This window comes from Chiloscyllium plagiosum, unplaced genomic scaffold (assembly GCF_037043375.1).
Source record: "Chiloscyllium plagiosum isolate Xiang-an unplaced genomic scaffold, Cpla_swu_hap1 HiC_scaffold_23, whole genome shotgun sequence".
In the NCBI taxonomy this organism is placed as follows: domain Eukaryota; kingdom Metazoa; phylum Chordata; class Chondrichthyes; order Orectolobiformes; family Hemiscylliidae; genus Chiloscyllium; species Chiloscyllium plagiosum.
The window spans coordinates 28,108,275-28,131,928 of record NW_028270161.1 but is presented as its reverse complement, the minus strand read 5'-3'; the positions used below and the strand labels follow the sequence as shown (position 1 = coordinate 28,131,928).

The window sequence follows — 23,654 nt, the reverse complement described above, 5'->3', positions numbered from 1 at the left end:
GAGCAGATATTCAACTTCAAAATGAATTCTGAAACTTCAGCCAACTGCATCCACCTGAATATGAACTCCTACTGAAAAGAAGCTTCACTAGGCACTAACGTTCTGGACTCAGACAAAGATCAAAAGAATTAATATCCATATGATTAATTCATAAGTTATTCTGAATTACAACCTGTTTCCTTTCCTTCTATTCTGTGTGAGTAGGTGTGATTTCACATGTGTGTGAGCTCATCTCCAAGTTTAATTTCATAAATAAACCACCTTTTTGTTTTCACCTTAAATCCGAGTTTAAGGTTGACCATTTAAAACTTAAACTTCACAAAGAAGGGTTGGAGGAGGGACAAAAACGTAGTCTCTTTCAAAAGAGAAAAAAAAGAAAAATTTTAAAAACTATGCTATGGATTAGAGAAGAAAAATAAAACAATTCAATTTGCGTTTCTCAATTACAGAAATCGTATGCTTGTCTGAAATCAAATCCATTACAAACAAGACAAAACAAGACAAAATCTGACCCAAATCCAAATCTAAGAAATATAGCTGAATTTGACACTAAAAAAACTAGAAGCTAAGAGAAAAAATTCAGTGGCTGAAAAGATCTTTCAAAACAATAAACATTATGCACCAAATTTCTTTAATCTAATACTACAGTAATGGTAGACAGAGAAGAGTTAACTGGCAAATCCTGAGCATCATTAAGATCAGGACAGTTAGATGTTATGATTAGGAGGTAATAGAGATTTTTAAAAATCCTTCGAAGTCAAAATGATGTGCTTTATTCAAGATGCTGATCAAACGTTTGGGTCTCATTCCATATCTGGAACAGCTAGAAGAATACAGAACTGATTGGAGTACCTTACCAAGAGTAATAAGCCTAGCCAAGAAATGACTGATAAACATAATAAAAAGGAAGCAATAGCCAGAGTTTCAAGAGAGAGAAAGAGAGAGAGAGAGAGAGAGAGTTTCTAAAGAGCACAAGCTTTTCACCAAAAAAAATGCTGGACATTAAAAGCTGAACAGAGAAATATATAGAGAGAAAGAGAATATGTAAGTTGAGCAAGAATTAACTTTTCATCAAAAGATGTAAGTAAGGAAATTAAAAGTCCAAAAAAAGTCTGAAATGATGCAGAAAATGGTAGTTTGATTATTAGGGAATGGGTTGGTCTGACCCTGGCACTGTGCCAATGGGTTTCCAGAAAAGTCCAAAGAGAATACAAAAATGGAAGAGAACCAGAAGGGTTCTGTTCAGCCACTGAGAACTGCAGAAGCCTCAAAGATCCTTAAGGGATGAAAGATCCAATAAATATTGGGAAAACAATATGGGAATTTAAAGAGGCTGAGCCAGAGTCTGACAGATTTGAGGAGTTCAGGATATAACTCACAGGAATCAAAAGGGCCAGAAAAGAGCCTATTGAATCTAAGAGTCAGGATGGAACCCAGGAGATAGTTCAGAGAAGTTGTACAAACTAATCAGTTTCATAAATGTTCTGAGGGTTTCAGAAGGCTGGACTAATTCTAGTGGCCCTGCAAGAGGCTAAAGAATCTATCGAGATAGCCATCTGCATTTAAAAAGGCTGAAATCATACAAGCTAGAAGTGGTCAAGAAAGGATGCATGGATCTCAAAAGTAATGAAAAGATTAAGCCAGAAATTGAGTTGGCAATCACCTTCTTCCCTGGGGAAATCATTACCCTGTAAGTATGACCATTACTTACAACTGTTCAAAAGGCAGTTCAAGTGTCGTCAATAACTCCCAGCCATTCAAAACTGGTGCGCAGTACTTTGATTTAGAAACCAGAGGGAGGTAAACATGCTGGTATGACAGCAGCACAGATTGAAAGAGATACAGCCAAACTGTGACTAGTGGAATCTTTCTTCCCAGGGAAATCTAGAGGAACTGAAAATTCCCAAACCCAGCCAGAAAATTTGAAAGGAAGGAAGCCCTGTTGGAGAGCAGGAGTCAGGCCAACTGAAACTGTTTTTCCGTATTTAGAGGGTGATTAAGAGGTTTCAAATATCCCACAACTGATGAGCAAGCTACGTTACCTTGATTTAAAAGAAAAGGAGCCTGTACCCTGCTGATCAGAAGGTCTGGCTAGTTAAAACTTTACAATATTTAGAGGTAGATTTGGGAACTTCCCAAATTAGATTCACAGTTGGTGTTAAACTTGCCTTGCCCAAACCGACAGGAGTCTGTGCCCTGATAATGAACAGTATAATGACTGGCTATCCAAATTAGCTATTTCAAAGACACATAGAGAGACCTGGGAAATTCAAATATAAACCCATAGCTGGTGAACAAGCTGCCTTACCCAGTGGAAGTTGTAGAGCGAGCAGTTAAAAGTTCTATAAACAGCGTTGCCATAGAATCAGAGAATCATAGAATCCCTTCAACGTGGAAACAGGCCCTTCAGCCCAACAAGTCCTCCGAAGAGTAACCCACCCAGACCCATTCCCCTACCCTATATTTACCCCTGACTAATGCACCTAACCCAATATCCCTGAACACTAGGGGCAATTTAGCACAGCCAAATCACCTAACTTGCACATCTTTGGACTGTGGAAGGAAACTATAGCACTAGAGGAAACCCACGCAGTCAGAGGGAGAATGTGCAAACTCCACACAGACAGTCAGCCAAAGCTGGAATTGAACCCCAAAGAATATGAGCAGAACAAGGATAAAGAAACAAGGCAGAAAAAATTGAAAGGAGAATAGTCCATACTCCTGCTGGATGTACAGCAGGTCTAGTTGGTCAATATAATATTTTCAGATTTAGAGAGAGAACAGGAAATTCCCAGATAGACATGGTGAGGTAGATACCTCAGAGCTGCAGAGCAATGCAGCACAGCTGGACAGCTAACTGAAGGCAGTAGCATTCTAAAGGTATTGAGGATGCATGCCTACTCAAAGTAACCAAACACGGAAAGTTAACACCCCCGAGATTCTATCACACTTGTGACAACCACAAAGGAGTTCGATATGGCCGAGTAACAATATTGATTGACTATTAATTCAGAAACCCAGGAAATGTTCTGGGGAGTTGGATACAAATCTGACTATGGCAGATGGTGGAATTTGAATTCAATAAAGTATGCAATTAGGAGTCTAATAACGACCATGACACCATTGTCCACAGTTTGGGAAAACCCATCTGGTTCACCAATGTGCCTAAATGTAACTCCATACCCACAGCAATGTGGTTGAGTCTTACTTACCTTCTGGGCAATAAATGCTGTTCAAGCTAGTGAAAGAACTTTAAAAAGTGTAGAGTTAAAAGAAATCAAACACAAAGCGCCGTATGTCTGCTGGAGCGAGCCAAGTGCAGTCAACTGAGAAGGAGGGACTGGAGGCTTCCCCATTTGAACCTCTGACTGCCAGGCTGGCTGACACTGGCGTCTTGGACGTAAATGCCCAGTTAGCACTGCTGGCCAAACAGCAGTGGGAAGATGTAGCCACCTTGTTTGGGAAATTGAAAAAAAAACATTGTGTAGATAAGGCCTATTTCAGCAAAACTAACCTTTTAAAAGGCTACTGGCAAGACCCATTTTTTCTCAGATCAAGAGAAAGCTCAACATTTTTTCACCAAGGCAGACTTATACCAGAGCAAGGTCATATTTTTTGGCCTTGAAAATGCCCTAGCAGTCTTTTAGAGGTGAACAAAATATGATTAGTTAGTTTGTTAACTAGTTCTTACTTAATTTGATGGTTTACAGAACCAAAAATAAAACCACAAGTGGAACAGGGAAATGCTAAGAGCATTTTACAAAAACAAGATTGAAAGCGTCCAAGCAGCCTTGTAACCTTTGAATTTCCTAGAAAGTGAAAAGCAGCCAATTGCAGATTGTTTCACTGAACGTGTTTGTTGTCAGTTTCTTGTTACATCCGCTCTTTGTCTGTTTGACTTTCAAGAGTCTTTGTTTCTGCAAGAAAAAATGCTAAGAAAATTGAATTTGCTTTCTTCTCTGAAAGCAGGAGGAATATCGTTTCCACAAGTGATGTAGAAAGACCATAACTTGTTTTAAAAGCTATAGTTCCTTGTTTAATTTTTAAAATGGGCTTTGCCCAGTCTCTACCAATCACATTATGCAAGTTGACTACATCCATGACACAGCCAGTGCTCAGATCACCTTCATGGAATTTCACATTTTTCTGTTGTGATCATTGTAGTCAAACCAACACAAAAGAAAAGGCAATGCAGTGTCTCCCTAGCAGGGATTGAGAAAATTGAAACTCATTATGCTTGAAATGGCACTAATGCAATGAATTGTATAAAGCAATAGTTTTAGCCTACGGCATTTAAGATTGACCTCTTAATACTTGAGATAATAATAATTCCATTTATCTCCTAAGTGAAGACTGGAACCTGGCTATGTGGATAGAAACTAATTGTTTGGAGACTTATTCAGGAACATTTATATGTTCAAACATCCACTCCACATCCACTCCACCCTACCCCAGAGAGGTTAACTGTAATCTGCTGCTTCAGTCTGGTAAGAATCTAGTTATTTGCTAATACTGTCTGTTTGTTAACATTGAGACTCTCAGCAGGAAATCTAAAAGGAAGCATTTTACTTGTAAAGAGTGCAGATGTAGGATTATGCTTCATAGTAACTTCTAGTAAACAGTTAAACTTGGTAAAAGGAAATATATTTCTAGGCTTCTGGTTAATTGTTCCTTTTTAAGTGTATTTATTTACTGTATTTTTTTTCTTCTGCTGCCCAACATGCCAATCCTGCCTGGAAGTTTGGGTGGAGATCATAGGGCTAGTTGGAGTAAGTGAGGTACAAGAATGAAATCTCCCAGTCCTTTCTTCTGGTCCATATGAATCCTGCCTAGATGGTGTGAGCAAAAAGGAAAAGAAGTAATATGATTTTTTTTAAAAACCTCTATTTATGGTCAGAAGAAGAGAATTCAACTTACTCTCTCCCCTGTCAATAACAGGGTTTAGTTTGTGTACTGCTTGCCTGAGTTAGAATGTTGTAGGTTCAAAAACTTAGATGAGGAGGAATTTCTTTACTCAATGTGACAAACTATTGGAATTCTTTACCTCAGTGAGTCATGAAAGTTCAATCATTGAGCATATGCAAGACAGAAATTGAAAGATTTCTGGGGATTGCTGAGTTGAAGGAATAAGGAGGTAGTAAGGCAAAGAAGTGGTGGATGACCAACTGAATGACGTGGAGCAGGCCAGATAGCTGAATGACCTGCTCCTGTTCCTCTGCCCTAAGCCAGGACTAAAATGGAAAAAGCTAGGCTGGCACTCCAGTGCTGTATTGAGGAAGCATTGCACTGCCAGATGTTTTTGCTTTTTGAATGAGGCATTAATCTGTGGTCTCCCTTGCCCTCACAGATGCACGTAAAGGATCCCACAGCACTAAATTGAAGATGAGCACAGGAGTCATTCCAATGTCCTGACCAATGTATATTTCTCAACCAGCACATCACAGAAACAGATTAGTTGGTCATTATTAAATTGTTGTCTTGAGAAGCTGGCTACCACAGAGCCTACATTTTAAGACTTATTAAACCTTAAAAGTATTTTAAATGTTGTGAAGCACTTTGGATGGCCAGTTGTGATGAAAGGCACTATATAAATGCAAGGCTTTCTATTCTTTTCTAAAATCTACCAACCACTCGAAGAATCAAACCAACAACCATAGAGGTGGAACAGCAATGAACTTCTAAATATTTGATGATCCCATTGACCTATCACTGGTGAGGTGATTCTTCCTTTTGCTGCTTGCAAATTAATTGTGTGAGTTTACAAGATGAGATTTGCTGGAATGTTGAGTTCTAAACTGGTAGAGCTAACATGACATTATGTGTTTGGTTTGTATGGTTCCAAGTGATGGTACAATATTTATACATTAATAACCTCTCAATGTCATATTGTGTGTCATAGAACCATACAGGTCGACAACACAGAAAAAGGATTTTCGCCAATCAAGTCTGCACTGGTCAAAAATAAGTAGCTAATTATTTTAATCCCATTTTCCAGCACTTGACCCACAGTTTTGTATGCCCTGGCATCACAATTGCACATCTAAATACTTCTCAAATGTTATGATGTTTTCTGCTCTACTACTGTTATAGTGAATTCCAGATACCCATCACCTTCATTTCCCCTCTAAACATCCTGCCCCTTATCTTAAATCTACAATACTGGTCTTTGATCTCTCCATCGAGAGGAAAAGTTCTTTCCTGTTTGCCCCAAAAATGCACATGTATGGTGCATAAACCATTTTGGTTACCTGTTGTGTCCAAAAAATTCACTACAGATCAAATCTCTGGCACACTTGCCTGCAACAGAAATGTGTAGTATACATACTTAAAGCAGAAAAACAGCATTTACATTCTGTTAAATATAAAATGTTCCGCCATACTGTTTAGTAACTGAAGTAATTTTCATTTCATGTAGGCAGGCTAAGTGACTGTCAATAATGAAGAGTGACAGATAGATATCACAACTGAACACCCACCTACAATATTAATATCCTTAGCAGCTTGAACAGTGACTTCCTGTTAGTCAGTGCTGGGGTACTGACAGCACAGCATTACTTCTAACAACTATAAAGCATTTTCACTTCACTGTTAGTGGAACATAATGAAGACTGCTGTTGCATTTGTTTTCTTGAATATTGGATTAATTCTATGTATTGAGGCTTCTGTGGAATACAGCAATACCAGCAGATTCACAAATTCCAGAAAACAAAATGAAAATGGAGCCTGTGCCATCAAGCTGAAGCGCACAGAGTGTGATGAAGATGAAGTCTGTAGTTATAAGGTCAACCTTCCACCTCTCACCGTTCAGCTTCCCAAAGAGACAAAACTCCTCAAACAGACCATCAAACAAGTGAAAAGTCTAACAGCAACAGTCAATAAGATGAAGAATAGGTGGCTGGAAGCAAAACAGAAAAAGCCTATTAGTCATAAGCAAGCTACTGGAGATATAGAAGATGGAAGGAAGGATACCAAGAGAATATCATTGTTGGAGGAAAAAATTATTAAGCTAACAGGTTTATTACAGAAAGCCAGAAATCAAATCAATGTGCTTCAGGGTCGTTTAGAAAAGATAAGTATTCTGAATATGGACAATGTTTTGCACTATATTGACAATGAGCTTTCAAAAATTAACTACACAGTGAATACATTGAACAACAAGTGTTCTACAACTTGTGAAGCTCAAGGTCAACAAGGTAAGTTAATCCATGTGTGAAATATAGAATACAAAACTATAAAAAATACCAACAATCAAAGTTTCTAAGATTTTCCTAACTTTTCCTCTATTATAAATAGATGTAAACTTGAAATTCTAGCATTATACTTTAATGGACAAATTGAACAATGCAATACTTCGGTTCATGAATTTTAAATATACTATATAATGAAAAACTTTATTACTTGATAAACTGTCAAATATTAGGATATCTAATATGATTTTCCAAATTTTTAATTTTCAAATTCAACTAGAATTTGCTGTAATATGTAAAAAGTATATAATATACTGTAATATACATTTTGTAAAATACTATTAATTGTGTTTTGCTTTCATTAAATTGTTGTTATAATGTCACTTATAAATTCCTAATCATCACTCCCTTTCACTTTTTAAGTAAGCTTGTTTGGTTGGTCATTCTTTCTGAATTAACTAGTGATAATGAGTAGGGAGTTTCTTGCTAGTCTTAAACAGTGAACTGATACAAATTAAATATTTCAATAATGCATGTGTTTCCATCAGCTAAAAATTATCTCTACCTGATTCATTTTAATGTCAGAAACCAAAACAGAAATTGATGGAAAAATTCAGGAGGTCTGGCAGCATCTGTGGAGAGAAATCGATTAACATTTCAGGTCCAGTGTCCCTTCCTCAGAGGAAGGTTTCTGAGGAAAGGTCACTAGACCTGAAATGTTAACTCTGATTTCGCTCCGCCAATGCTGTCTGACCTGCTCAGCTTTTCCAGCAATTTCTGCTTTTGTTTCTGATTTACAGCATCCAAAGTTCTTTTGGTTTTTAATTTTAATGTCAATTGCATTGGATTTTTTGTGAGTTTCATCACAGCAAATTAATGTGAACATTCATAAATGGAAACATTTTGTACATTAAATTACCATGCTTTCTACTTGTAATAATATAGTTTAGAATTTCTGGAGAACATTAACCTTACTTAAATCATGACCTATTTTTTGCAATGTTGTAAACTTGCAGATGTTTACCATGCTGCAAGTCACATTATCAGGTAAGTGTAAGATTGCCTGAGCTGAGGGCCTGATTTCAACTCTGGATATGATTCATATGGACAAGCAGCGAGGATAGAAGATTGCACTCACAGACTTCATGTAGTCCTGTGATCTCCCACCCAAAACTGCCAGGCATGTTTGGCATGTTAGACAATGGAAAAAAAGTGAATAAATATACTTAAAAAGAAACAAATTACTAAGAAGGCCAAAGATGACACTTCCGTTTGCTGAGGTTATCTGCTTACTAAAGATTACTGTAAAACATATCCTATATCCACTCTCTTTATAAATGAAATGCCTCTTTTTTAGATTAACTGTGAACTGAAACTATTAATACTAAAAAATATCTCGAGGCCTAGAGGTACCAAATTGCACATCACATCTTGTTTATATTTAATTGCAGAAATTGCTTCAATTAATTTCCCCTATTTGCAGAAGTCCAATTATATTTGAATCAAGGAGTCATCTTTCTCTTTAAAACTGTTGGCAAATTTTGCTTTGTTTACAGACACAATTAGTTTGTTTTATTTGTTTTGTATAAGTGCATAACTTGTGTATCACCCGCCGCAGCCAAGTATTACTTGTCAAACATGGTTTTGTCAGCACTGGGTTGGTTTAAAACCACAGAAATAGGGAAGTAATTTGGCAACATAGCATTTACAGTACAGATAAATAAGATACTATTAATTATGAGTAAAGAACTGAGAAAAAGGTGCATTTTGTGCTTTTTGAGTAACCATTTATGAATGTTTTCTAAATCATCTCATTGTTAGGGAAGTAGAATTCTGAAACAACTAAAACACTGATCACCATCAATTAAGGTTTTGCTTAAGAATTTACTAAGATCTGTATGGTACCTGCTTGTTTAAAAAGACATTTGTAATAGAAGGTTTCTCCTTTCTGAGTGTGTTATATTTAATATTGAGAAAGATTGCTATAATATATACTTATGAATAGCTCATCATTAAAGCTGGTATGAAATAAAAAGGAAAATTAATGACGTAGTTCTATACTTTCTTTCAGCCACAAAATATCCTCAAGATTGCTCAGATTATTATTACAACTTAAAAGAACGGAAAAGCGGTATCTATGTAATTGGTGAAAGCTTGAATGAAAGGTTTTCAGTTTATTGTGATATGGAAACTGAGAATGGAGGTTGGACAGTGGTGCAGAATCGTAAAGACGGTAGTGTTGATTTTAATCGCACTTGGGCTGAATACAAAAATGGTTTTGGGAATCTCTCGACAGAATTTTGGCTGGGAAATGACAAAATACATTTTTTGACAAAATCCAAGGAAATGATTTTAAGAATTGAATTGGAAGACTGGAACAGCATCAAAGAATATGCCTCTTATGATCAATTCTTCGTTGCAGATGAAGATCATTATTATCGCCTGACTGTTAAGAATTTCTCAGGCACAGCTGGTGATGCACTGCATAATGGCAAGAATTACAACCATGATCAAAAATATTTCACCACCAAAGATAAAGATAATGATAATTATTCTTCAGGTAACTGCGGGGCATATTATAGCTCTGGCTGGTGGTTTGATGCTTGCATGTCAGCCAATCTCAATGGCAAATATTATAAAAAGTTCTACAGAGGCATACGAAATGGTATTTATTGGGGCACTTGGTACAATGCAGCAAATGAAATTCTGAATGGTTATCGTCATTCTTTTAAGTCAGTAAGAATGCTCATCAGGCCTAAGGCTTTTCGGCCACAGGTATGAGGTAACAATAATGCCAAAATATTTTAATGATGCTATTGGAGACCTTTCGCTACACAATCATTTTAAAAGCTGTATTCTACAGTATAACCTGCAATATTAGTAACACCCAGCTCTATTCTCTATCATTTCTGACAACCACTAGACTATTTCTATAATGTCAGGATGCCTCTCCAAAATTAAATCATATGCATGTCAAAGCTTATTCCAGCCAAGCACCAGGAAGATTAAGTCATCGTTTCCTATCTCACTTTATTCCTTTAACACCAACTTCAACTATATTCTCAATTATTTAATCAGGGTGATTCAAATTGTTCACACATCGATGTTTTGTTCAATCTAGCGCTTCAAACTCATCTTTGAAGAAAGGCAATTTACCTGAAACATGAACTCTGTTTCTCTCTCCACAGATGCTGCAAGATCTGCTGAGTATTTCTCATCATTTTCTGTTGTATTCTCGCATTTGTAGTGCTTTCTTTTGCTTCAAACTCCATGTCCTTTCCATCGGCAATACTGCTTATTGCCACAGCTTGTTTCAAGTATTACTGTCACCACCTATACATGTCTCACAGCTCTTGAGTTGAGTGATTCCTAACTAGTTTTCAATTCTCTAATTTACATTAAGAACAACTTGTCAAAATATCACCCATTCACATTCTTTTTCGCACTAAATCCCAATCACCTATCACACTGTGTTTGTTGATCTATGTTTGACCTTGCTCTTCCAATATATTGAATGTTAATTCCTGGTACTCATTTTCAGATTCATCCAAGATCTTGCTTCACCCTACCTTTGCCTCATCGCCTCTCCTATAATTGTCAGTTTTCTGACTGGCATCCTGTGGCTTCTTCTGTCACATTTCTCTGAAATTGATCGCAAGTCCTTCAGTTATCTTTTTTTTTTCTCCATGTTTCTGGTAAAATCATCTCAAAACCAATCTTTTTAACCAAAGTTTCAGCAATCTCTCTATGGTTCAACATTGAATTTTGTATAACTTTGAAAAGCATCGTAAAACATTAAATGAAATATAAATGAGTGTTCTCGTCAATAGAAAAGAGAACATGTTAAAGAAATATGTGTACATGTGGGTGTAAAATATTTGTACTGGTTGTTAATGAGTATAATTAAGGTCAACAGGCACTGGCAACATGCCAGATGTTGAAATCCATCCAAAGGCATGTCTCAGGCCTCACAGTTGGGGTGCAGGGTGCCTCCAACTCTGAATCTTTGTCCATAAAAGGGTGTAAATTAATTTTACTCCCTCATTTTTTAAGGAGTTGGATGGAAATAATAATAAGATATCTATTTTTTATTCATTTTTTAAGAATTTCAGGTATATGATTAAATAGACTTTTCAATGAAGAATTAATCTAAAAGAAATTTAGCAGGAATTAACTTCAGAAGACACCTTGTCATCCTAATGAATCATTTCATAACTTTAATGGTATTCTCATTATAGCAGATAATAGAAATTTCCATTTAACTGTGCTATGCTAATAAGTATTCAAATTGGTTATTTTAGCTTTAATTATATCTTTACTGGTTGCACTGAATATCTTGATCTTGGAAATGGTCGTCCACTGTTAACATATTAATTTGCATATTTACTCAGCAATTTAATGTTAAGGACAGAGACAATGAAAGAATTAAAATAACTGTATTGTGCTATGCTGTCTTTGAAAGATATATTAAAAAGCTGAACTTGTTTAAGCTATTCTCATTATAATGCATTTACCATAAGCAGTGAGGCCTGTTACAAGCTCTGTAAAACTGTACAATACAATTATATCTATAATAAAGCAAGCACATGCAGATAATGGTGTGATCTATTCTATTTATATATGTCATTCAAGAGCACTTACCTAAATTCCTCCCTCAACCATACCATCAAAATAAATTAACTTGTTTTGTTGTTTCTGGGTTTATGAGATGCAGAACAGAACCATGGTAAGTCTTCATACTGACAAGTAATTAATGATGTTAAAGTGCAGTACAATAGAAACACAAGTAAGGAGATCTGAGAAGGGGTAGGGTGATGTAGGGATGATGGATGAGGTAAATTGGTGGCTTGTCAATGATTAGCACCACTGAAGTAGAAAAGTCACAAAAAAGCCAAGGTTACAAAGGTAGTTACATTGAAAATTTCAGTAATTTTTTCTCATCTGCAATAACTTAGTACAGTGCCTCCAGCTGCACTCCTCCAACCACCACTCCACCACCTTACCTCCCCAACCCCATTAGATAATATGGGACCATTTGGTCCTATAACCAATGCTATTAACCCTCAGTAATAAACTGGGCATGGCAGAGGAGAAAATAAAATTGTCTCCCTCCCTTCCTTTTGCATTGGTGAAAATCTGGGATGGCAGAGGGACTTGCAAATATTTTTTCTGAATTGCTCTTGGTCCACTGCTTCTGATTTTATTTGGTGGAGTCTGCAGAGTTATGTAACTTGACTTTAATTCTTACCATTGCAGCTTCTGTTTTTAAAACCTTTTTTTGTAGAGAAAGTTGACTTTCCCTGGAACTGGAAATTTCTGAAACAGCTGAATTCATACACTTACATAATTCTCTCCCCCCAACCACAATTTCATTCTGGCTTCACTAACCATTTTCCCAGCTTATCCCAGTCATTCCATTCCCCATTTCCTGAATCTCCTTAACACTCCTGTCTTCCCTTTATCTGCAAGTCACAAGTCAGAAGGTGATGCTGATTTTCTATCACCAGTATTAAAAATCAAATTAACACCCAAGGGGTTCAGAGCAAGATAGACTCAGGCAAAATTATCCTCCATATATAAATTAGCATATAAACATTAGTTAGTATAAATATAGACGAGAACTTACTTCATCCAGGCACTGAAAAGCAGGACTTGTAGTCACATCTGCAGGTTCCTCTTCTTGAAGGATTACTGCTGGGGCTACAGCTGTGATAGTTTCTTCTTCATCTTCATCAATATCATCTTCTGATTTTTTTTCCTCTTCACTCATATCGCCTGGAGTATGAATATAAAAATTATATAAACCATATAAATACAAAGAGGAAGGAGTGGTAGTAGCAAGAGCAGGGAGGTATCTCTCAGTGGGTACTTCTGTCTTGATAACAGGTTCCATGATCAGGCATTAAGGAAGCTTGCCAACCCTGGCAGGAATTGCTCTTTGGGATCATTGCAAAGCAAATCCTCCACACAATGATGGAATGAGGCTTTTAAGTGGGCATTAATAACCTACCTGATGGAGGGCTTCAATTGGTGGCAGGGTAAGAAGACCACTTATGAATCATCTCACTGTGCACATAATCAGGGTAAAGATGGAAAGTATTGTTTTTCAACAGATAGGAATAAGAGGCCACTCTTTCAAACCAAGAACATGTGGATAGAAATTATCAACAATATGAGAAACAGGAATATCCCTGGAACATGGATATAGTTTCCCAAGAGATAGAATAACGCTGTGAGAACAGAAAAGGTGAATAAGTGCCAACAACAACACTCTGACTTCCCCAGCATTCTCCTGTACAGGACCCCACAGGCCAATAAACCTTGCAGCTCCATTCATTGCTTATTTTTCAGACACATGTTCACTTACCCATCTGATAGGCTAATAATGACGTTCATCAATTATCTTATAATTGGTGCAACTGTTTCCACTCTGCACAATTCATTTTTCAGAGTCATGACAGTGTTTTCTCCTTACACAAGAAAATAAGCACAACTTGAGGAAAAGAACACAGAGCCATGAATGGATCTTCATTGACAGCCACCTTGATAGTCCCTGTAATGCATACTACTAGGTTCACTATTGCCTATCCTGAATTATCCAACAGCACCATGGAGATATCCCTCCCCTCCTTCAAATGCACCCTGGATAAATCAGAAGTAGGTGGGATTATGCCATGTTTCTGATCTGATGTAACATTTTTGAGCTTTAAATTGACCCTGCCTGCACCTGAATTTGCTCCCAACTTAGAGAATTCTCAGAGAAGCTGGCACAGAAAGCAAATTTAAGAAGTTTTCCTCAACTCCATTTTTTGCCAAATAGCAGGAAGGGTTAAAACTTAAACAATAAAGCACTGAAACAAATAAAAGAAAACCTCATCAACTCCTACTTTTTGTAAAAATTAATGTGTCTGAAGAGATTAATATTCCTGATATGAATGTGGACACTTTGTGGATGGAAACAAGGAGGTCTACTCAGGCCTCCCTAGTGAGGCTTGGTAAGTCAATGCCAGTGTCCTAGGCAGGCTTATGGGCCCTCTCTCTGAGCCTGATGGTGTGTTCATTGGCCCCATTGCTCTCAGAAATAATGGTCCAGTAGGACTGTTGTGATTTTACTTTATCACACTGTTATCACACTGAGAACATACTGCCACCTGGTGGGATTCTACAGTAGTATGGAATTGTTATAGTAATACAGATTGTATGGAGATAAATTGCATCAGTAGAGATTGGATTCCCATCCTTGATGTTACAATGACAAAGACATATATAATGAAGCTAAGGTAAATATGTGGCAATGAACTGGGATTCTTGCATGGAAATAAGGTTTAAAGGCAGATCTGCTAACAAGAAGGAGAATAAATATCAACTAAAAACGTAGTGAGATGATTAGTTTTAGGGAGTCATTTCCACAATTTTTAACGATGTTAAGATGAAAGCATGGGGATTGCACAGGTATGGGAAATGACGACTAGCAATTCTGTCATATCAGTATACCCGTATTGCTAGGTCGAAATCCTAGTGTTGAATAGCATTGTGGCTCTGCCTACATCACGTGGACTGCAGCAGTTCAAAAGGCAGCTCACCACCACCTTCTCAAAGGCAGTTAAGTTTCAGCAATAACTGCTGGCCCAGCCAGCTGCACCAACAAATGAATGAAAAAAAAGTGATGTTCAGGAGTCGGATAGGGAAGGCAGATAGCCTGAAGGCTTGATGGTGGATTAAGGTTCGGGATTCAGGAGTAATAGAAGTGATCTTACAATCTGCAAGTATTGGGAATCAAAGTATCTGATTCTTGCATCTTGGAGAAGCAGCTAGGACTAGGAACACTGGTAACTTTGAGAAACATATTGAAAGATTCAAGAGGATGGCGACTGATAGGTTAAAGTGAATTGTGGGCAGCATTTGACAATAGATGAACCCAAGATTTTACATTTGTTAAGGAAAAGAAGGTTTTGACAGTATTGACAACAAGATTGGATTATATTTGCTGAGCAATAATTGGTCAGTATTATCAGAAGTAAAAACTTGGAAGCGCAGATTGGAACTGAATAAGATTGAACATGACTGGATTTAGATCTTAAGATAGTTTCTCTTTAAATTATCAGCTCTTAAACCTTTTCATTCTGGTCCTCCAGTGATCTGAGAAACACTTCACACAGTTTGGAACTACGGACCAGTTTCAGATATTTATTATACTTTTACTCTATTTTCTCTGACTTAGCAAAAATTGAATCATAGTATTTTTTTAACAACAAGGTATTGTGATTCATAAAGCAGCGTAAAGAAAGTGTCACTGAAACACTTACCAAACAGGCCAAATTGCAAATTATTGCGTAGCATTGTTGGAATTTAAATAGCATTTCAAGTACTGAGAATTGTGAGATTGAGTAATTTTCATCAAAGCACTTCCTGAACATTTTGATTATTAGATAACCATTTCACTATAAGAACATAAGAATGTAAAAGAATGGAGCAGGAGTAAGCCATTTGACCTCTTAAGGCTGTTCCATTATTCAACAAGGTCATGGCTGATCCGCCCCAGGCCACAACTCCTCTTTCATGCCAGCTTTTCATCATCCTCAATTCCCTTTTATTTCTAAAATCTATCTACCTCCTCTTTAAATATTTTCACTGATTATCCTCCACAATTCTTGAGAGAATCATAGACATGCATATCCTCCAGGAGAGAAAGTTCCTTCATGTTGTGGCAGTGAAAGTGCAAGTGACCCACATCTGTGCACCTGACATTGGCCTAATATCCACAAGGATCAGTTGTAAAAGACCACATAGTTTTTACTTTCTTGGACAAGAAAGTCAAATGGAAGTTAGACTACATTAATTGAAAAACAGATAGGTTTTGCAACTTGAAAACAAGTGTTGCACAATGAGCTGTGCCATACAATGTTTCTTTCTGAAACCAAAAAGAAAGGGATGTTGAGGATTTTTGACTTAAGGTTTTGCCTTGCAAAGTAGTCTGGTTAAGCAAAAGTTCTATGTGCCAAGAGCAGCAGAGAGTGAAAACATATAGCAAGCTCTCTCCCTCACTTCTCTCTCTTCATGTGGGTAGAAAGTCAGACAGCTTAAAATAAATAAGTCATACAAGAGAAGACCAAGGTATCTGATTAACCATCAAATGGAAGGGTAACCATCACTGTATACACAACATCACTATTTTACCATTGCAAAAATCAAAAAGAATGAGAGAGGAAATGACTTCTCAACTAAAATAAATACAAAGAACTCTAAAAGCTGGCAATCTGAAACAAAAACAGAGAGTGTTGGAGAAACACAGCAGGTCTGGCATCAGCTACTGAGAGCAAAATAGTTAACTTTTCAAGTCCAGTAACCCTTCATCAGAAAATGTCCAGCCTGCAGACAGCATCCTCTTTCCTTCACGTCTCTTCCTTCATGTAAGGAAAAGACAGAACAACCCATAAAACTTAAAAGGAATCAGTTCTACAAGAAATGACCTGAGTACCTGATCAACTATCAAATTGAAGGATGACCATCACTGTGCAGGCAACAGTGAGGTACAATGCATACAAAAAAAAACGTTAAAGGCAACATCTTATAAGGTCTGACCAATGGCAAAGATTTATGGCCAAAGCGGATGAGAAGTCTAACAAAGCTTAAATCAACATCAGGAGCATCTTTTAAGCTTTTTACAAGTGGTGAGATAAGTGTTTCATTTGGCAGTGAAGAGTTTCCAATAAAGGGGGATTACAGCTTGTTAAACGCCTTATTAATGGCCTAAATTACCTCATTAATATTCAGCTTCCGATTTTACTCAAACGCGGTGAACAAGATGTATATCAAGAAACCTTGACGTGGATTGGAATGGGTATCTGATGACTTCAGCTCACTGTTGGCTGTAAGGAGTCTCTATGTTGCTCAGCAGTAAACAACATCTCATGACATGATCGATGAACACTAGATTCATGCGCTCCCTCATCAATGGATATTGGCATCTGACATTTGCCAACTCTTCATGACCATCAGTACACCTCATCAATTCACTTGCAGGCCACTTAAAAAGACAACTATAGGACCACTTCATATAAGCAGTTTTCTTTGACAAAGTGAAGAAATTCTACAACCAATAGATTTGATCTAAGCTGTGCAATCCCACCACCTCCTACTGTAAATGATGGTTGACTTAACTCCTGAACCATTACAGTCTTGGTCGAAACATGAACAAAACAGCAAAACTCCAGAGGTGCGTTGAGACTGACTGTCAACATCAACACAACGTTTGACTGATTATGCATGAAGAAACCTTAGCAAACTGGAGTCAATAGGAACTAGGTGGATGAATCTACATTGGTTGAAGTCATGCTATAACACAAAAGAAACTGAACAACATGACATCACTGCAAGAGTTGCTCAATGTAGTATTCTCGACTCAGTTGTCTTCAGCTGTTTCTATGACTTTCTCTTGATCAGAAGATAAGAAGTGGAGATGTTGTTGACAATTGCATAATGTTCAACAATGTTCACAACTCTTCAGCTAATGAATAAGCTCATGTCCATATGCAGCAAAACCTGAGCAAAATCCTATCTTGGGATGATAAGTGGAAAATTATATTTTCCCCCGGTAATTACCATCTCCAACAAGAGAGAATCCAACCATCTGTCCATGACATTTAATGACATTTCCATCACTGAAAGCCACAAACAACATCCTAGAGATCAATATTCACTGAAAATTTTAAGTAGACTGGCTAAATAACTCCCGAAGAAGAGTTACACCTGAAACATTGACTTCTCCACCTTCTGATGTTGCCTGGCTTGCTGTGTATTTCCAGCCTCTTGCTTGTCTACCTTGGATTCCAGTACCTGCAGCTTTTTTGTCTCTATATAAGTTCTGTGGCTACAAGAGAAAATCAGAGGCTTAGAACTCTGCATTGAGTAATTCACCTCCTGTCTCCGCAAAGGAGGTGAGTGAGCACAGGATCGGTGTGGGAATTGTGCTGTGTATGCAGGGTGATGTGGTCAGTATACACAGGACAGGGTGAATCAGTGCAGACATGGCAGAGCTGGGGTGGTCTGTGCACACAGAGCAGGAGGAAGTCTGCACTCAAGGCTGAGAGGTGGTCAGTGCACACATGGCAGGAAGGGGGGGTCAGTGTAGACTGGGCTGTGAAGAAAGTAGGTATGGTTAGTATACACAGGGCAGGGTGGATCAGGGCAGGATTGTTGGGGCAAGGGAGGTCAGTGCACATAGGGTAGTGGGGAGGTCAGTGTATCCAGGGCTGTGTTTGTGTGTGTGTGTGTGGGGGGGGGGGGGGGGGGTAGGTCAGTGTAGACAGGGCAGGGGAGGTCAGTGCAGACAAGGCCATGAGGGGGGGTTGAGGGTGGTCAGTGCACACAGGGCCTTGAGGAGGGTGAGGATGGTCAGCGCACACAGGGAGGAAGCACATTGGTGATGCTGTAGGTCAGAACATCAGTACTAGAGTTTGCGGATTAAACCTGTAATCAGCGCCTTTCTGGTAGTTTTGTTTTTTGTTCTGTGCCGTCTCGATTTGAAGCCCTCGCCTTTGAGACGTTACCCGAGGAGCTGCTGACACTCTTCGGTATCCTCTTCCAGTGCGTGGTCAACAAACGTCATCTCCAAGGCAACCACACATACACTTCATTCGCGCTCAACCATTGGGCAGTAAGGGATGCATCTGGACCAATAGCAAAGCCACTAAAATAAACCAGATCCCCTCATGCACTGCACTGTTAATGCGACTTAATGGTACTTCCTTTATTTATATTGCAGCATTAAGTTTTTCATCAACTATTCTTCAAATTATAATAAAGAAATCCGCTGAGCCCAGTTATGAACCCTTCGGCAGATATTTATCGGAAGACTTTTTGTAAAAATTCGCATATTTTGTATACATTTCCTTGAATTACATCAACAATTGACACCTTAGGTCAGACAATACATTTTAGGTGTGAGGCCATGTTTCAACTCCGTTTGTATTTGTCAGACTGTTTTTAATTTCCAAAGTAGGAATTTATAAGATACCTCTTTGACAGCTGTCTCCAGATTGTGTGCTTTTTGAACAAAATAGAATGTATCTGCAAATTCAAATTTACAAATGGAATTTCACCGCATAGATTCGTATGTGAGAGAGAGTGTGAGGGAGTATATGCATGTGAGAAGGTGTGACTGTGTGTGTACTGTATGGCGTAGTGATCGTATGCTATAAATCCTGTGTCTTGTGATCCTGTCCCAGTAGCTACCTTGACGAAGGAGCAGCGCTTCCAGTTAGTGCTTCCAAATAATCCTTTTGGAGTATAACCTGGTGTCGTGTGATTTTTAACTTTTCCACCCCAGTCCAACACCGGCACCTCCACATCATTTTTATTGTACGGATGTTCACAACAGACATTGCTCTGTGCAATGCTTGGCCTGCTTAGCCGTTTGTACTGCATTGTGGGAATTGTAGTCCGCAACCGTCCTGTTAAAGAGCGCGTGCGCGGACTTCAACTCCCGACAGCACTTTGTCCGCTACACACAAAAACAACAACAACAGGGTTTGCTCTGAGCTGTCGATGATCCGGTGCTCTGTCCCTCGTACCGGCTCCAGCATGGCTTCCTTGCCTCTGTTTTTCCGCCGAGCCTGGCCAGCGCTTTTGCTGAGGGAGGGCGGCCCGTGTTTTGTCCGTCTGCGGCCTTGGAGGTCGGTGTCGGGCACCCGCCGCCTGGACTCACGGCACAAGGGCAGCGTCTTGAAACGCTGGACTCTGCTGGTGGATCCCTTCGGCTCTTTGAAGGTCCGTCTGCCCTGCGATGTGTCGGTGAAACCGCTGGACCCGCACGGCTACCCGTCGGCTGACCGCGCTTTCGTTGAGCTAATTTCTCCAAACCAAGGGGAGAATATGGACGATGTTCTGGTCAAGTATGACAAGGCTCTGAAACAGATGGTGGTGACTTCTGAAAACATTAGTAGCGATACTCTCATTGATCTGGTAACTCCGGTAAAGTTTGGTGAGTGCATTTTGTGAAACTGAACTCCCTTTTTGTGTTGCAAGTGGGCCAGTCTTTTTTAGCAAAACTTTGTAGTTTAAAGTCCAAATGTTATTGTGATGCAGGGGGCAAAAAGGTAGTTTTGGCTTAGCGTATGTGTTTTCTTGACGACTTCTGTAAATCTGCTTCCCCCCCCCCCCCCACATATGTTCAAAAGAATGATATAGTCGTTTTTATTGGTGTTTTGAAGTTACCATGGATGTTTTGGAACCAATATAAAAGGGTTAGTGTAATTAAGTGGAAAATTATTTGCACCCTCACTATATCCCAAGGGGATTCCAAGTTAATTAGTTACTGTTTATGCAGAAAAGATGTAACATGCACACATTGAGGTTCTAGAACTAACAAAGCCGAAACTTTATTGCTGGAACAGCACAGCAGGTCAGGCAGCATCTAGGGAACAGAAGATTCGACGTTTCGGGCACATGCCCTTCTTCAGGAAGAAGGGCATGTGCCCGAAACGTCGAATCTTAAAGAAGGGCATGTGCCCGAAACGTCGAATCTTCTGTTCCCTAGATGCTGCCTGACCTGCTGTGCTGTTCCAGCAATAAAGTTTCGGCTTTGATCTCCAGCATCTGCAGACCTCACTTTCTCCTCTAGAACTAACAATGAAAACATGCTCTTATTCAAGAGAGGACATAGGTTTTAGCATTAGACTCATTTGTGAAAATCACTTTACTCACTGTGTTTTGCTTCAGAGTTTCAGCATTTTTTTAGGAGTTTATTTGTGCGCTTGAGCTGCTAGGGTCAGCCTTGAATATCTGATCTGACAGATCACCTACGAAATAGGAACAATTTAGCTCATTAGGAATACTCCACTATTCGATTGAATTATGGCAATTTGACAATCCTCACGTCTACTTTTCCCTTTTCCCCATAACCCTTGATTCCCTTCCAGATCAAGAATCTATCTTAGCTTTAAATATACACAAGGATTCTGCCCACAGCTCTCAGTGGTGAGCCCCAGCTGATACATTAGTCGCATCTTTGAGGAGGAGGGAAAAAGTATTTTGTCTGCTTTGTGTGTTGTTTTTAGGTATGTGTTTATTCATGTTCTTTAGTTAGAAGTTTGTGAAATAAGATAGTAGCTTACATGGTCCTTTTGAACCATTGCTGCCATTTATGGTTTATGTCTTCATCCCAATTTCCTCCCTGTTCCCATAATGCTTAAATTTTTGATGCATTAAAGAGTTATCTAACTCGTCTTTGAATGCATTCAATGAACTTTCCTCCACTGCTCCCTTTGGAAAAGAAGTCAAAAGACTTATGACTCATTTAAGAGAAGAGATTCCTTCTCATCAATCTTGAATGAGAGTCCCTTCCTTTTGAAATTGCCCTCACTTCTAGACATATTCCCCTGAAAGGGAACATCTTCCCGGCATCTCTCTGACAAGCTTCCTTTTACTTCAATAAAACCGCTTTTCATTTTCCTCAGCTATAATGACTCAATCTTTCTATGTAAAACAACCCTTTCAATTCAAGAATCAGTCTAGTGAACTTTCTCGGAACTAATCTTTTGATGGTAAGATAATGACAGTGAAGTTGTACGTTGACTTCCAAGTTATCATCTTTCCCAATTCTTTGTCACCTCAAGCTCTTCTGGGCCCAGGTGGGAGGTTTTCTTTTCTCTACTAGTACTGCAGGGAAGCTTATTCAACTAAACATTCCCTTTTCCCATTTATTCCTATTTCTTGTAAAATGCACTGTAATTGCATAATATATTGTATTTAGTAATGTAAACAGCTGACTTTGTGTGTTGTGACTTATTTTCTTTTTTAAAAATAATTTTAAAACTTTCTGTTTGCAGACTTGGACATTAGCACCTTTCATAAAGGATGTGTCAAAATAAAAAAAATGGAGAGTGATAACTGCTATATAGAGACTGAAAAAGGACACAGTATTCTGAACTCGTTAAAGGTATGATTTTTTTTCTCAGAACTGTTTGAATGTTTTTCAATTTGGTGTTTTAGTTTAGTCTCTAAATAATGGCAACATCCACAAAATTACTAGACTTGTCAACATTATGGAATTGTATTAGTGGTGACAAGATTAATAAAATTCCATGGGCAGCATGGTGGCACAGTGCTTAGCACTGCTACCTCATCACACCAGAGACCCAGGTTCAATTCCCACCTCAGGCAACTGCCTGTGTGGAGTTTGCACATTTCCCCCCATGTCTGCCTGGGTTTCCTCCCACAGTCCAAAAAATGTGCAGGTGAGGAGATGCTGGCCATGCTAAATTGATTCTCGTGTTAGGTGTAGGGGAATGGGTCTGGGTGGATTGTCTTCGGAGGGTCTTGTTGGGCCGAAAGGCCTGTTTCCACACTGTAAGTAATCTAATCTAAAAAAAGCCAGGAGAGGAACTGCACATTCTTAGATACAGAGAAAAGCTCCTATACTTTTCAACTGCAAGTAATAACACTGTCCCCCTTAAACACTTATAACCAGGTCCAGTATAAAGTTGACCAGAGTAAGTTTACTCTGCTCTTTTAAACTGAAAGTAAATCCTTCAGCATTCTCCCCATCAGACACTCCTAGGCCTGATGAAACATGGGATTAGATGCAGAGTAAAACTACCCCTACTGTTTTTAAGCTGAAAGCAAACCTCCTGCACAGTCTCCATCAAACACTCCCAGTACGGTGACTGCCTGGGTTAGATATAGAGTAATGCTACCTCTGTTGTCCACCTCGGACATCCCCATGACTGGAGTAGAAACTGAGTAAAGCTCTATCTACTCTTTTTCAACTAAACGTTATTAGAAAGTAGAGCTTCACTACCTTTTAAAACCGAAGTTAGAGCTGCCTGCACTCTTTTCAATGTAAAGTAAAGCTCTCTACTTTGTCCACATTGAACGGTTCAAGGACAGCTACTGCACTGGGTTCGATAGAGTAAAGCTGTCTCTGCTGTTTTTTTTTACAAAAGTAAATGGAAGGTAAAGCCCCCCCCCTAAACTTTTTAAACAAAGTAATTGTTTCTCAAAACAGTCTCCATCAAAATCTCTTAAGTGCAGGGACAACATGAGGTTAGATGCAGAGTAAAGCACTCTCTACTCTTTTGGACTGAAAATAAGTGTCCCTTGACAGTGCCCTCATTGAATAGTCCCAGGTCAGGTACAGCGCAGGGTTAGATACAGAATATGTTCCCTCTACTCTTGAAAGTAAAAATTTTCTACCCTTTTAAACCCTTTCAAGCTCCCTCTATACTTTCCCCATCAAACACTTACAGGACAGCATAAGGTTAAATACAGAGCAAAGCTTTCTTTTAAGTTCATTCACAGGATGTGGGCATTGCTGGCTAAGCCTGCATTTATACTTAGCAGCATTTATTGGCCAGATTGCCCAGAGGGTAGTTAAGAGACGACCTTGTTGCTGTAGATCACATGTTGGCTAGACTAGGTAAGGATGACAGTTTCCTTCCCTAAGAAACATGAGTGAACCAGATGGGA

The 23,654-nt window shown here is 38.7% G+C and overlaps 3 protein-coding genes and 1 long non-coding RNA gene across 9 annotated transcripts in view; 3 read left to right on the top strand and 1 right to left on the bottom strand.

Annotated features, from left to right (window-relative positions):
* The window catches only part of ccdc146 (coiled-coil domain containing 146), a 145,387-nt gene extending 126,628 nt beyond the window's left edge, over window positions 1–18,759 (bottom strand). For 3 of the 4 annotated variants that reach the window (XM_043713818.2, XM_087999510.1, XM_087999511.1), the window contains exons 1-2: window positions 18,657–18,759; window positions 12,814–12,962 (exon numbers count right to left, since the gene is read on the bottom strand). In XM_043713818.2, coding sequence (XP_043569753.1) covers window positions 12,814–12,957 — 144 coding nt within the window. In that variant the 5' untranslated portion in view covers window positions 12,958–12,962; window positions 18,657–18,759. Of the gene's footprint in view, window positions 1–12,813; window positions 12,963–17,936; window positions 18,058–18,656 lie in introns of all 4 variants that reach the window. The other variant, XM_087999509.1, reaches the window with a different exon arrangement.
* On the top strand, window positions 161–5,896 carry LOC148145856 (uncharacterized). Its single transcript, XR_015761110.1, has 3 exons — window positions 161–196; window positions 4,348–4,487; window positions 5,348–5,896. It is a non-coding gene; the product is annotated as an uncharacterized LOC148145856 (long non-coding RNA).
* On the top strand, window positions 6,516–11,783 carry fgl2a (fibrinogen-like 2a). Its single transcript, XM_043713823.2, has 2 exons — window positions 6,516–7,193; window positions 9,259–11,783. The coding sequence occupies exons 1-2, from the start codon at window positions 6,602–6,604 to the stop codon at window positions 9,966–9,968; spliced, it is 1,302 nt and encodes a 433-aa protein (XP_043569758.2). The 5' UTR covers window positions 6,516–6,601; the 3' UTR covers window positions 9,969–11,783.
* Window positions 18,760–19,679: 920 nt separating the features above from the next.
* fam185a (family with sequence similarity 185 member A) overlaps window positions 19,680–23,654 on the top strand; it is a 93,027-nt gene continuing 89,052 nt past the window's right edge. The window contains exons 1-2 of one of the 3 annotated variants that reach the window (XM_087999508.1): window positions 19,680–20,169; window positions 22,016–22,125. In XM_087999508.1, coding sequence (XP_087855634.1) covers window positions 19,734–20,169; window positions 22,016–22,125 — 546 coding nt within the window. In that variant the 5' untranslated portion in view covers window positions 19,680–19,733. The remainder of the gene's footprint in view (window positions 20,170–22,015; window positions 22,126–23,654) is intronic. The other 2 variants (XM_043713830.2, XM_043713826.2) reach the window with 2 other exon arrangements.

Bases quoted from the DNA above. Each gene is read 5' to 3' on its own strand.
- fgl2a (XM_043713823.2), top strand. From the start codon at position 6,602: ATGAAGACTGCTGTTGCATTTGTTTTCTTGAATATTGGATTAATTCTA. The intron at 7,194-9,258 runs GTAAGTTAATCC...ACTTTCTTTCAG, and splicing joins TGAAGCTCAAGGTCAACAAG to CCACAAAATATCCTCAAGAT.